The sequence below is a fragment of the Polyergus mexicanus genome, unplaced genomic scaffold (genome assembly GCF_030449975.1).
Source record: "Polyergus mexicanus isolate NDT 795.1 unplaced genomic scaffold, iyPolMexi1.0 SCAF_15, whole genome shotgun sequence".
Classification (NCBI taxonomy): domain Eukaryota; kingdom Metazoa; phylum Arthropoda; class Insecta; order Hymenoptera; family Formicidae; genus Polyergus; species Polyergus mexicanus.
In genome coordinates, this window is record NW_027223335.1 from 5226169 (window position 1) to 5241133 (window position 14965).

Genomic DNA, 14965 nt, shown 5'->3' on the forward strand with positions numbered 1-14965 from the left:
TCAAATAAACATAAACTTATTATATATATTTTCACATTAGCAATAACATAATGCAAATTTTAATCTGTTAAAAGTGTATTTCTTTTATATCTGCGTATTTTATTTCAATTATTCAATTATCTTTCAAAATCAAGTTTACGATAATCTCTGTAATAACAACTCGTATATATTCGATCGCAATTTTATACAACGAACGTATTTTTATATAAATTTATCCTCAGAGATCTTATTCCTAAATTTTCAGTTATCATCGCCTTCGTCTATCTCTCTATAAGAAACATCTCCTCACGCGGGCGATGATAGATTTATAGAAAAAAAAAAGTACCGAAGCACGTACCCAGGTGGTAATTAAACGATGGAGATAGATGGAATAAGGTAGTATGCGTCTAGTATTTCCCGTTAATCACACGCCGGCATCATAGAGCGCAAACTGTTTGTTCGATAATTAATATCGCTACCGCGAACGAGATTCCAATTAGACCATGCGCGCTTCGGTATCGCGGACTCTTGTCGTGATTAATTAAACGAAGGATCGATTACCGTATTGCACACACACGGAGCTGAATTTACGCTGTTTCGATCTATCTGTGCGCATCACGGGCTGTCGGTTGTATTAACTTCTGCCGGAAGTTCGCTAATGTAGCATCGCTCTACGGTATAAGAAAGGCTCGATTCTCATCGCCAAGATTTCCCGCGCTTCATGCTTCATATCCGATCCTCCCTCCAATCACGCTCGTCTAATTAATCAAACGGACGAGTCGCATATTTCACGCTCGCACGCCAACTATACGCGTAATATTTCGAGTTTAGAATACAAATTGTCTCTGTTTTCGCCGAACCTAGCGCGAGACGAATAACAACCGTTAAATCTTAAACGGCTTCTTAAACGGCGACTTTTGTTCCACCCACGTTCGTCGACCGTTGCTAGATCACTTCTATTTTTAACGGGCCGATAATGATTCAGATTTCATAGGAGAGAAAATATATCACGCGCCATTAAATTTTTCGTCCTTCGTGCGTCTCTGTTAACGGCGAATTTGGGATTCGAACGAGAACTTTTAGTCGCTTTTTTTGTAAGTCGTTAACCCCGAGAGCAACAGACTAATACTTCCTTAATGCCCCGGCATTAACTCCGGAACGTTAATCACAGCACTTATACAACACAGCCGTGCATAAAGAGGGAAATGTCTACTTCACGTTGGATATATATAAAGAAATAAATTTTTATAGCGTAGTATAGAGTAATAGAAGTTGATCGAGAATAAATTCGTATGCAAATATAATACTTTTCGTATTAAACAATAATAAAACTAATTATACGATTTAATGGAGTTTAATCAGAATCTATTCAATATCTTGCTTATTGTTAGTTTCAACTGTAATATAAAATCGATGGAAATTATGGGAAAGTAATATGTGCATTTAAAAAATAATAGATTATAATTATAATTATAAATATTTAAGAAAGAAAAAAAAAGAAAAAAAGTTTCAAAAAAATTGATTAACGATGGAAAAAACATTTGTTAAAAAAATTTGTCAGATATTCAAATTTATCAAGGAATTCGTAATGTACGAAGTACATTATAATAATTATTTCTCATATTTTATCAAATTCTATTTATTGCCATTCTGAAACACGTGTATGCATATCAAATACTTCGGAGAAGCGACCTTGACGTAAGCTCTCGCGATAAGGGTCACACAGGTGTGACTTCAAGTGGCAAGAATGCGCCGCGTTTTCTAGGCCGCGCGCCGTCTATTTTCGTGTCGCTCGTAATGCCACAACGTTTTCCAGAATAAACAGACTCTTTAAGCGTAATTATAACATGATACCGAGGAAACGACGCCGGCATCGGCAGTACGCAGAGCAGCGGATCGTATTTGCATTCGTTCTCGTACGCTGCCGTGGCCTTGTGGTCCGCGCTAGTGTAATTTAGGGACCCCTTCTCGGCGTCAATTAATTCGCCTCTCGGCGTAATGCCATCCCGTATAGCGGCCACGTAATTGAGCATTAATTATCGCAAGTGAATTGAATTAATATGCGCGTACGGTGAAGGTTTTCGTTGACGAAGCAGGCGCGCGATCGCCGTGATAACCGATCGCGAAAACAAATCATGAACATTATTATTACTTGGTGTTTTTTCATCATTAACATTGGTTCTCAATGAAAACTAGTTTGTCATAGAATTGCGATAGATCGATATAATTAATATTTCTTCCGTGACTTATTATTTATTAATGAAAATATCCAGGTCTGTCAGATTTCGTTTTAAATTAAAACACCATATTTAAATGTATATATTAATATAAGTATATTATAATAATGTTTCGAAAAAGAGTTTAAATTTGAAATTCACATAAGCATAAATTATTCAATTTTCAAAGAATTTAGAAGAGAAAAATTGTCATGGATAATATTTTTATAGTTTAATTTAACACGAAAATATTTTTCTATCGTTTAGAAACATTTGCTAACTGCTAATTCGTAAAATGGAGAACATAGTCTTTTTATGGAGACTTACTTCTATGGGATACTTATCGGGCATGTGGGAGGACGAGACACCGGCTGCGCTCAGCATCATCAGAGCTAGAATCGATCTGCAACAGAGATAAAAGGAGATATATATATAAATCGACCCATTGTATGAAGATCGATGAACGCAATTTACACTTTTACGAACAATAACTATTTGCGTCGAAACGAAACAATTATTCTTTCATCCTATCCTCTTTCGTCCGCTTTCATTGAGTTAGAAATTTCAAGAATGCGATCTTAATCTTTATTGAATGACTAACGCGCACATCCGCGAATGTGCAATAACACTGGCGAATTAAAGTCGGTAATGCCCGAGATAAACTTGTTTACCCCTTAGTGCTGTAATATATTTTTCAATTAATACAAGCAATTTATAACAAAAACGTATAATAGGAAAAAAAAAATATATATATATATATAGATATTTATATTATATAACATAATTAAATAAATATGTAGTTAGCTTATTTTTCTATTAAAAGCCAACGATTATGAAAATAAAATATCAAAATATCTATAATTTTAAATACAGAGCACTATATTTAGGTTAAAAACATGATTCCTATAATATATTGTTACGCTATTTCAGAGTATCATGCGGCTAGAAAATATATTTGACAAGCCTCGAACACATGCTGCTTCCGTTGGCGTAATCATCAGTATATTGACTAGACACACACATACATAGATCTTTGCGATCGATATAATCGATTCGCGTTGCCTTATCCCGGCTCGATCGAACAACACCACATGTACGTCCCAATTTTTCTCGCCGTATATAGTCGCTCTTTCTTCCCTCTCTATCTTTCCACGTGCATCCCGAGATCGAGGTCGACACGCAATCTCAGCATCCGTTGCTCCACGGGATAACGATAATGGTGCGCCATACGATCTTTACTTTTACCGCTTAGGTGGCTGCGTAAACTACAGACCAACGTCAGCTCAATTCGTCACGCTAATTTAAGGCGCTAGATAAGGCGTTATGATAATGTCTTTAATAAAAATAGGGATACTCCAGATATTTTTTAAATAAACTCAAAATTTGATCATAGTAATTCCATTTAAACAATTGATAAAATTAATAAATAATATTTTTTATAGAAAAAGAAATTTCTATAATCACACATATTATAAGAATTTTATGGTAAGATTTTTATATATTGTAGATTTCTAGTATCAGAAATTTTTACATTAAAACCTTAGATTCCCGGACAAAAAAAAAAAACATTATTTAACTTTTAAAATGTTTTCTCAGTGTTCCGAATTCCTTCCTCTTAGATTAAGAAAAAGGAGAAGTAAAGTCAGAAGTGCGAGCATAAGCGATGCGCCTTCATGCACGCAAGAAGCGCAATTGTCTTGTCGCTTCTCCACAATAATTATTCATGAGCGTTAGTTTAAATACCGTCTGCGAGTTGGGAAACGTCTACGAACAAATAGAAAACGCATAGGGCGATGATAGGTTGCTGATGCGCCGTATCATTTATCCGCGGGAATTACTCAAAAGCGTGCAAGCTTCAAACATACTGATACGAATTGGAAATAAAGCGATGCAAAATGCAAATGGTGATAGATTTTGACACGTTTTGGCAATGCGTTCGTATTATTTACGCGCTCATCTTTTGCGATCAAAAATTGAGATTAGAGCGAAATTTTGCACCCACGTACGCTTACGTCAGATTACACAAAGAAATATTAAAATTAAAATTAAATTAAATTAATATTAATAAACAATTAATTGCAGACATATGTATAACTATTCAATAATATTGTATTCAATATCAAAAAGTATCTCTGAATAAATTCTTCGATTTCTCGATTTTTCTTTAAAACTTGTAGAATATAAATTGATATAATCTAGGATTTAATAGCGAAGTAAAAAATATTATACATAAAAGAGGAAAGGAAAATGAATAATAACGTAAATCTTGTTTGATAGGGGAGCGTAGATAATAATTAGAATTTTTCGTCGATCAAACTGTAATGCTATACTATCTTCATAACATAAGCTTCATACTTTAATTATTTTAAATAGACAATTAAAAAAAAAAAAAAATTTAATATGTGTCATATGATGTTTGATTATATTTAACACTTTGATAAGGAATAAAATTTGATGTGTAAACGCGTATCCTTTATTAACTAAATAGAAATAGTCTACAAGTGGAAATTATTCTTACTACACATAAATTTTGATTTATGTCGATCAATGGAGTTATTAAAAGCCGACAAGGTACTCGGGCGAGCAGGAAGCGCGTACGAACCGATAGATTACACACAAGAGGGCGAAGGGGAGAGACCCCGACTGCCGCTGATCCGAATAAACTGTGCCACTAAGCGCTAATAACGTTTCACTTGTTGCGTTTTCTCGGAAAGCTTAATTAATCATTAGGCCATGCCGCACACGGGACGGGGAAAGGGGAAGCGGAACTCGCCGCGAACGAGCCGCGGTGCAGCCGTGCCGCGGGATGGGAAGGGCGAGATACGCAGACCGCCCGTCGTTACCGCAGCGTCATTGCGTACGCGAATGCGTGCGTGTGTAATCGCAGAAAAACGCGATATCTCGACTTTCCACGCGACGTGCTCGTAAGTGGTGCATCCGAAGGGCGGCACGGATCTCGCATTGCGATGCAGCGCGTTAGTTGGCAACGGCCAGCAACGCGCGCGGGACTCTTCTCGGCAATGCCGAGAGGTCTCGCGAGGCTGCAACAAGATTTCGCGAGATCGGAAACGAGAAATTCTCTCTTTTTATCTACGATCCGATCGTGCGAGAGAATCGCGTCGTCGTTCATTCGCCTATCCATCGCAGCGCGATTTGCCGCACGTTGATCCTAAAATCGCTGTAACATGCGCTCATCAAAGAGGGGGAATTCGAATTAGAAAGTTGTCGTAACTTGCACGCGCTCTTATATTATGTATACGCTGAAATACTCATCTAATATTTTGAATAAAAAATCAAAAAATATCAGACCTCTGGTACTGCGATTTCAACATGCGATTATATAAAAAGTCCGAAAAATTAACAATCAATTGAATTGTTTTCGAGATTAATATTGTATATGTCAAGAGATTCCGAGTTTATTCGAAAAATAAGACAGGAAGCTTGTAACAATTTTTAGTTATTCTTTGTAAGTGGATCTTAACTTTTTGTGCGAATCCAAAGAATCCTCTCGTAGCGAATACAACAAAGTTCTTGATCTCTTTGAAAAAATCTCATCTTTATCGAAATATAAAATATAAAATATCTTGATAAAATCGATAGTTGTGGAAAAGATATTAAATATAAATAAAAAATATGCATTACGTCGTCTGTTATAAATAAAAATCTTCAGGCTCTTTTTGACTAACATAAAATAAAAATTAAATCAAATACAAAAATAGCTAATAAATATATATATATATATACTAGTTTATATAATTATAATTTAATTCTGTAGATATAAAATTTTTTATAAGAGTATATTTCAATCCAAAGGATACCGATAAATGACATTTGTATTCATATACATTCTTTTACACAGAGCTGCAAAATAACAATATTATATAATTCCTTTCGATTTACTTGACATTGAATCCTGAACCTTTCGTATCGCATTTACTTCCGCGTATCCTTCTTCACTCCGCACTGTTCAAAGTACTTCAATAGAGATTCCGCGCTTATCAGCGACAATACGATCGCGAATCGCGCTTCGCGGTACAAGTCATAATGCAAATACGTTCTTACCAAAGTAGCGCCGATCGATCTCAGCAACAAGAGCTTACGAAGCTACGGATAGCTATGAACCGTATATCCGCGACCCGTTACGACTTCCCGTATCACGGCTCGTCCGTCGCGGCGCATCTCGCACTTACAACAAACAATGCCAGTCTTGTACTCAATAGCATAGGAATGCGAAAAATCGATCAGTAAGAAACAGCAGCATGCCTCGGCTGGCTTTATAAATTCCGGCTAGAATCTTTCTATTGAAAGCGAGAACAGCGCGTCAATGGCAACCAGATACGCCACCATAAAGTCAAGGGGGTCTCAATGGATCCCATTAAGAAGAATACCGAGCTCGCTTTTTGCCGTTAGAGGGAAATTACTAACGCTGTATTCGATGCAATTCGCCACTTCCGTAAGTCTATTTTTAACATTTCTTTTTATGTAAGCATACTAAAATATAATTAAATAGAATATACAGGGTGTCCCAAATTTAAATGGTAAAACTTCAGGAGCGTGTAGGGGACCGAAAAGCTAAGACAGAAAGTTCTTTAGAGGTTTGCTCGGTTTTGCTCCATTTTGGAGAAAATCACAAAAAAAGAAGCAAAACGAGTTTTCGTTTTTTTATTTATTTATTTACATTTTATTTATGTTATCATCTATTTAATACAGATATTGTTCAAAATGTTGCCCTCTTGCAGCAATGCAAGCATTACATCTAGAACTGACCTCATTAATCGCAGCTAGACATTGTTCTAGTCATATTTGGTGCACTGCATCTACGATTCGGTCTCTTAATTGCTTTCTTGAATTGATTGGCACCCTAAAGGATAACATCAAGTGTTTACATACGTAAGGAACCTTGAAGGAGGAAGTTTATTCGGTGCCAATCAACTCAAGAGAGCAACTGACAATGAGAGATTGAATTTTTGCGATTTTCTCGAAAATGAAGCAAAAACGTGTAAACCTCTAGAGGACTTCTTGTCTTAGTTTTTCGGCCCCCTACACGCTCTTGAAGTTTTGATATTTAAATTGGGAATACCCTGTATATAAAATGTGGAAACATATATATATATATATATTATTAAATTAAGAAGAAGTTCAATGAAATATTTAATAATCTGTAAACGATTCGTCTATAAAAATGTATCGAAACGATACTGAATAATATATTTACTTTTATATTCAACAAAAAAATTTTTTCCGCTACTGCACGCGCTGCAATCCGATAAAATCAGCGCGAGTCATTCTCCGAGAATTATTATTCAACGCTGTTATAGAAATAGCATCATTAAATTACTGTATTACGTGGCCAATGAAAAAATATTCTCTTCTAATGATATGTGCTCAGACGGGGAACAATTGCCGGTCGCGCGACGAGTTTAATGGCGTCATATATTAATACAAGTTTTCGCAGTGTCTCCGAGTACGGCTGCACATTGTAACTTTTACGACGGTATTATAAATAAACGGCACTTGCCCCGCAATTGCGACGGTTCGTAAAAATTATGCGCCGGGATTCTGCGCGTCCGTCGAATAAAAATTATATACACCGTCTTAACACTGTGTAGAATCTTTCAAAGTTAGAGTTACGGCTCACAATTTGAAATCATTATAAGGCAACACAACGTTAAATCAAAATAAAATCGAACGACCATGTTTAATATGCTATTTCTAGCCTTGCCGTTTTATATTCTTTCAAACAGAGAATTTTTTCAAAAATATTCCCTCATATAAATCCCTCATATTTAATTTCAAAACATTTCGGTATATTATATGATAAATTAATTCTCTCTTCTCAATTTTTAATTGGCGCAAGCGTACTTTTACCAAATCTAGAATAGAAAAATCATCGTTTTTTCTTCTCTCTCTCTCTCTCTCTCTCTCTCTTTCTGTCTGTCTCTGTCTCAAAATTTATATGTAGCAAATTTCAAGTATTTATGTTCTTCAAAGTCTTTAAAGTCTCTGACGCGGCAAAATGAGAAGACGCGAAAATAAAAGGAAGGGATGCATCGTTGGCATCCGACCGACGACGGCACGGGAGGCCCGCAAATTCGGTATCACGGTGGTCCTTCGAGAAGAATTTTCGTCGCCATCGGGGCCCGGATTGGAGCGATGCACAAAAAGAAATGACCGTGAAATATGATGCACGATACGCGGCACGGCATTGTCTTCGGCGCGAGGACCACCGTATCCTTTCTCGAAGAGAAGTCGCCAAGGGATCGGACAGAGAGGAGGGAAGAGATGTACGAGTCTCGAATAGTCTCTCTAATGATACCGGAGCACTTGGATCGGCTTAAAGAGGATTTCTACTACTGGCCTACGACGACAGTTCGGGCCCTATCCCAAACCCCCGCGCTTAATCCTCCTCCAGATCCGTTAAAGCTCCCGTTTAAACGGAGCTACCTGTCGTTAAATGTCGCTATATTTTACTGTAATCTAATGAAAAATAAACAGCCACCAGAGAGTAGAAGCAATTAGTTCCTCTCGAAAAGCTTCTTCGAGGAAATACATTCCGATTCGGACAAAATAAGCGACTAAATAATTGTTTAATTCAACATTTTTCGTTGATATTTCTTATGTGAATTTATGAATTGATCGGAGAAAGTTTTTTTTCAACTATTAACAGAGAAATTGTTTATTTATATCCTGCAAAAGTCCAAATTGCGAAACTACAATATACAATATGAAAAATTCCAATATATATATATATATATATATATCAATTTAGTTTTGTAATATATGTAATTTGCAAAAAATTATGAAAAAATTGCACTAATGTTAATAAAATTCTAACAAACGTTGTCAGCGTTTGTGACAAATTTCCAAAAAAAAACATAAGAGATTAGAGAGCCATCAGCCTAACATGGGATATTTCTCTAAAGTCAGTGAAATCATGAAATATCGTCAAACTATAAATCAAACTTTACGCGTGCGTACATGCATTACAGGTATTTCGCGCAGGTGCATTTGATGCGAGATACGTGCTTTACCGGTGCAGTTGCCAAGAGGCGGTCAGCGCCAATTTCCGATAACCGAAACGGCTCCGTATTGCCGCTGCTGTTGTTATTGTCGTCGTTGCAGTAATCTTCCTTTACTTCGGTATTTATCTTTTATTTTCGAAGGGCCACCGATCGTCGGCCTCTGGAACCTCGTTATACCGTTCGAGAACCTCGCCCGAAGGTGCCTTCCGCATGCGGACGGCGCCTATGCGAAATGCTTATATATATCTCGATACGATCAAAATATTGATACTACCCGCTTTCATTACCGAGAAAATATTTATTATAAAGTTTTTTTGTTATATGATATTATATTATTATTGTATTAATATCTATATATATATATTTAAGAAATACATACAGATAATAATATATTATATTAAATAATTTATTATAAAGTTTTATGTTTACATACAATATCTTGTGTCGTTTTTTTCCTACCTGCATATTCTCAACGAAATAGAAAAATAAATAGCTGATGCGATAATTAAACTGAAAATGGCTTACGAATTTGCGTGCATTCGCTGTAAAATGAATCCTTTATTATTGAGAATTAATGAGATATTATAACTTTGGAGTGGTCAGATATGCAAAGAGAGCACTCTGTTAGAAGCAATCGTGATGGAGCGTTAATATAAACCATTCAAAGACTTTCAATCGCACAATAAAAGATACTATCGCTAGTTCTACATTTATTGCGGCACATCTGTTTAAATTTACGCCGCCACGCTGTAATGTGATATCGCAATCAGTGTAACACAGTCGCTAACCGGTCGTTACTTTATTCATTATCGAATGCGCCGATCGACGCAATTCGTGGCGTCTGCCAAAGGTGTTTAGTGACCCCGTTTTAACATTTGTTATCTGCGTTAACCGTTTCAAGGCAATCATTTATCTAGGCGAGCACATTGTTCTTTTCAGATCAATTCACCACGCGAAGTGTTACACTAACAACGGCAGCCACTTAAATGATGTAACGGCCTCGTTCGACCAACAATCGACCGACATCATTGAGTAGGTCCGCTATTATTCAGATATTCGGAGAAGGCGGATATACTGAGATAAAAGGATAATTGTCGATTAAGCTTGCAGCATGACGATAAAGTTTATTAGTAATTAGGTAAAGATTAATTAAAAGAATATTGTGCAAAAAATTGCGTATAAACGATTCCATAATCCTGATAAATTTAGATTTCGAAAAATATTAGAGAGAAATAGAAAGAATTAAAATCAGACATATTTGTTTGTAAAAACGTCGATCAAATTTATAACAAAATTTGACATTCCAACTTCGCTTATCAAAGATGAAGCGATTCGTTGAATCGGTTTCCTCGTCGTGAGCGAACATCCCCGTGGATCTATCTACTACTTTCGCGGGGAATCGTACGACTTTCTAGTTATGAGCACGAACGTACATATAGTTCGCGAAAATAGATAAGGAGACCAGTGTAGTGTGTACATGGTGGCAGAAACATGCGGAAAACCGGCCGGCCGGTTGCGGTGACGGGGCTTGGCGGGAAGTAAAATTAGCGCGAATCACCCGCGGGCGGTATACCTCCCTACACGAAGACGGTCCATCGAAGAGGATCTTGTTAGCTGCACGCACGACTGCGCCTACGTGTATCTCCGCATGAAACTCAATACATCGAAGTCAAGTCGGGACGGACGGTTAGGTGGATCAGGAGATGGACGGGGAGATCAAGGTGGAAATGGGAGGTGGGATGTCCATCTGACGACGGTCGGAGCGAGGGGGACGGAAAGGATATACCCAAGCTTACTTAGGATCGACGTGTGACCACACGCGTGATCTGGGTCAGTTTTTTGGGGCCGGATATGCGCAAGCGTGGACAGAATCAGTGATAATAGAGAAAAACGTCCCATGTCGTCGCGGACTGATCCGATTAAAATTTCTCCGTAAATTACTCGATTACCACATGAACAGAGTATAGCCGCGATCATCAATTAATTGCCACTTAATCATCAAATTTAATAAAATAATAGATGAAAAATTTAAGCTTAATACATGTTTTTTTGTAGGACCGTAGAGTATTAAGAAATTATAAAAGCCATAATCATTGAAAAACAAGAAAAAGAATATTAATTTATAAAAAAAAAAACATTAGGCAATCTATGTATATTTATGAGAAAAAAATTAACAAAAAATTGTATATAATTATTAGATACATTTGCAAATAAAATAGTTAATACAAATCTATATGTTGCAATAATTATTTTTCCTTGTACGAACGAAATAATTATAAATAAATATACATATTAAAAAAAAAATAACAAAATATAAAACATAAATATATAATAAAATTCCAAAACCGTCTAACACATCGATGTGTTTGCAGCAAATAATTTATTTATTCAAAATAATATTGACATGTGAAGTTATTACGATCTACAGAAGTCAATCGTTTCACACAAACGCAATATTCGATTTTTACACGCCAAGAGGTTATATGATCCTATCGAAGGTTCGATCGCAAATGTCAGAGAAGGCCAAGATGCTTGTTGATAAAATAAAAAAAATGTTAAGCTGCTCGCTGCGGAACGCGCGCGCGGATGTCAAGAGGTCGAAAGGATTGAAAGGATCGAAAGGATCGCGAAATAGTCAGCACAGATCCTTCCTAGTCATTCGAGTGACTCATGATTTCTTGTACAGTCAGGATTTAGCAAGAACTTAGAATCTACAAACAGGATCCAAAGAACCTAAAGCTCCACATAGAACATATTAATATATTTTCTTTCTATTATAGTTATATACTTTATAATTATTTTATACATATTCGCCTTGTGATAATTAATTTAAACGTCAATAAGAAATTTTTATGAGATTACATTAAAATCATTGCGACACGCAAAGATTTCGCTCATAATATATTCATCATCATTATTTCATTTATATTACATTTAACCTAATTAAATAGTAATTTTAATTGTGATTTTTCTTCCGTATTTTAGAATCATTTAATTTCAATATCGAATTCCGAACATTTTGATACACTCTTGAAAAGTTTGTAAACATAACAATTGTAAAGCTTAATAGATAAAATGAGTTTGCACATGTCACCGTACTCGATATGTATTCATGTATATGTATATTGTCGCATAAAAGAAAGAGGTGTTGCGAATCATTCGTTATTCGGCGCGTGTAGCTTTCTCGCATCCTCCCACGCTTCTATTAATATCCACGCACGTGTATACACGAACGCCATGTATATCTGCCGTTTATGGATACCATAAACACAATGAATTCCCTTAAAACATATATGCGAAATATTGTATATATTTTAAACAAAAATAAAAGAAAGCGTGGGAATTATATATTCGTACAACAATTTGTACAAAATTAATTGCGTACCTCAAAACAAGACGTTGGCCAACAAATTTTATAATATAGAAAATAAATTGCGTTATATTACAATATACTATTCCATATTATGTAATTATGTAATTTATAATAACAAAAATGTTGCGTGTTATAATATTAAATATTTTATTATAAATTAATTAATTAATATGATAAAAATTTGCACGGCAATGGCTTTGCCGTGCGCGACGAACATGTTGCACATGTACTGTTTCCGGGAAGTAAAGGAATAAAGTAAAATACCCTTGCGTGAGAGAAGTTTCGGATTCGTACATCAATTACGCGTGGAATTAATTGTGAGTCTCGAAACATGTTATGCTGGCCATTTCGAAATGTCCATCAAAGTGTATTTAATAAGCGAATACATTTCATTACATTATGTTTTACCCTGATAATATGATATAAATTTATGAAATGATTTTTTTTCCCAGAATCTCTTTCGTATTTTTATAATCATGTAATATATATAGCAAATATGTATTAAAACTCGAAGCTGTAAAATCAAAAACGAAAAAGTTCTGGCCACTATTAGTTATATACGCTCTTCAAATTTCCAGAGTAGTTAAAATTAATTTCTGTGGAGTTCTATGGAAAATTATATTTGCATCTCGAAGAGTTTTATCGAATATTATTAAGGCCCGAAACTGTAAAATCAAAACTAAAAAAGTTTTGGTCACTTTTAGCGGAAGATGAGGTGCCAGCTTCCAGATCAAAAAATTTTTTAGAAATAATTAGCGGTCAGAATTACCGTTAATATGTATAAGGAACTATAAAATTCTTCGAGAACTATAATATACAATGGTTTAAATGGTATTTTTCGCATTTTGCGGTGTAACGGAAGTTGGCATCTCATATTTTCAAGATGCAATTTTTTTAGATCTTTTATCGGAAATATTTCTAAAACCTATCAAGAATTATAGAACTATTTGGGGTGCAAACAAAACTCTTGATAAAACTTTTAGTTTTTAAATACAAAGTACTAGCATTATAGGAAAGTCGTGCTGAATATTTTTTACATTGTTTGATTATTAATATCAAATTCGTATAAATAAATTTCGTATAAATAAATTTATCATCGGGAATATTTTGTAAATATTATTTTCTCACGAAATATAAAAATTGATAGAAGAATTACATCCTCCAATAAATATTTAAAAAAATATTACTACAATTATATCGCATAGCGCATCATCAGTAATCAATATATCGTCCTATGAAAATGGTTAAGACCATTAATGATTAACAATATTAAAGTGTTTCTTTTCTAGCTCTTGAATTATTTATTCTTCTAGAATTGAATTATTAAAAATCGTTCTCGTCGTACAGGTCATTGCCGTATACATTGCATCATCGTGCACTATTCACGCGCAATTCACGGACATCGTCACCGCGAACTCTTGGGATCGTTGGAGTCATTCCGGCGATTTATTAATATTAGGATCCATCAAATTAAGATTCCTCCGTGCTGGAGGCAGTCACGCATAGATCATCCGATTGCGCACGACAACAGCGAGACGGACCAAGTCTTACATTCTATTATTCCTCGACACGAGACTCGTGGCTGATTAGCGAGCAAGAAAGGGACTGTTGTGAATCGATAATGATCGACGGCAGCAGGGTTCCATTTAATGACTTGCCGTACGACGCCGATTATATTTCCGTGATGAATTATTAGTGCAAGATAACGGAAATTTGAATTAAAAATATAATAAATTAAATATTAGCACATCTTCTCGAACAAAAGAGCGTAAAATTCATTACTTCGGCAAAATTAAAAACTACACAGGAAAAACAATTCATTGGCAAATCCGCGATTCTCACGTTACACGCGAATAATAATATTTAAAATGTCTATATAAATTGTACGGTTCTACTACAAAAAATTGTAAAATAATAAAGTTTTACTATTAATAAATAAATTATTATAAACTATTAATAAAAAAAAATATACAGGTAAATGTTTGCATTGCATTTTCATCCAAAATAAAATAAAATAAAATAGCATGTATATATATATATATATATATACTATATATATATATAACATGTCTGTTTTATATAAAGTATAAAATAATGTTTATATGAGAGCAGTCCATTCCCAATTTAATTCATCATAGTTTTAATATCAAAATGCAATTTATTATATAGTAATATATATAGCTAAAATTGCAATAAAATATATTTTAATTAGTATATATATTAATTACTAATAATAAATTGTCCCAATGCAAATTCCAGAGAAATGCGTGACAGGAATCTTTTTTATTACACGGCTTGTAATAAAGCGTGGATCTCTGGTCTACCAGTTAATACTTCAGAGGCAAAGCCATGAAAAAAATGGTCGGCATTTCCCA

General features: G+C 35.0%; 1 protein-coding gene across 8 annotated transcripts in view; it reads right to left on the bottom strand.

The window, feature by feature from the left end:
* The window catches only part of LOC138939885 (thrombospondin type-1 domain-containing protein 4), a 71460-nt gene that overhangs the window by 13713 nt on the left and 42782 nt on the right, over positions 1-14965 (bottom strand). For all 8 annotated transcript variants that reach the window (XM_070308171.1, XM_070308170.1, XM_070308174.1 and 5 more), the window contains exon 3: positions 2523-2598. In XM_070308171.1, the coding sequence (XP_070164272.1) occupies positions 2523-2598 (76 nt within the window). The remainder of the gene's footprint in view (positions 1-2522; positions 2599-14965) is intronic.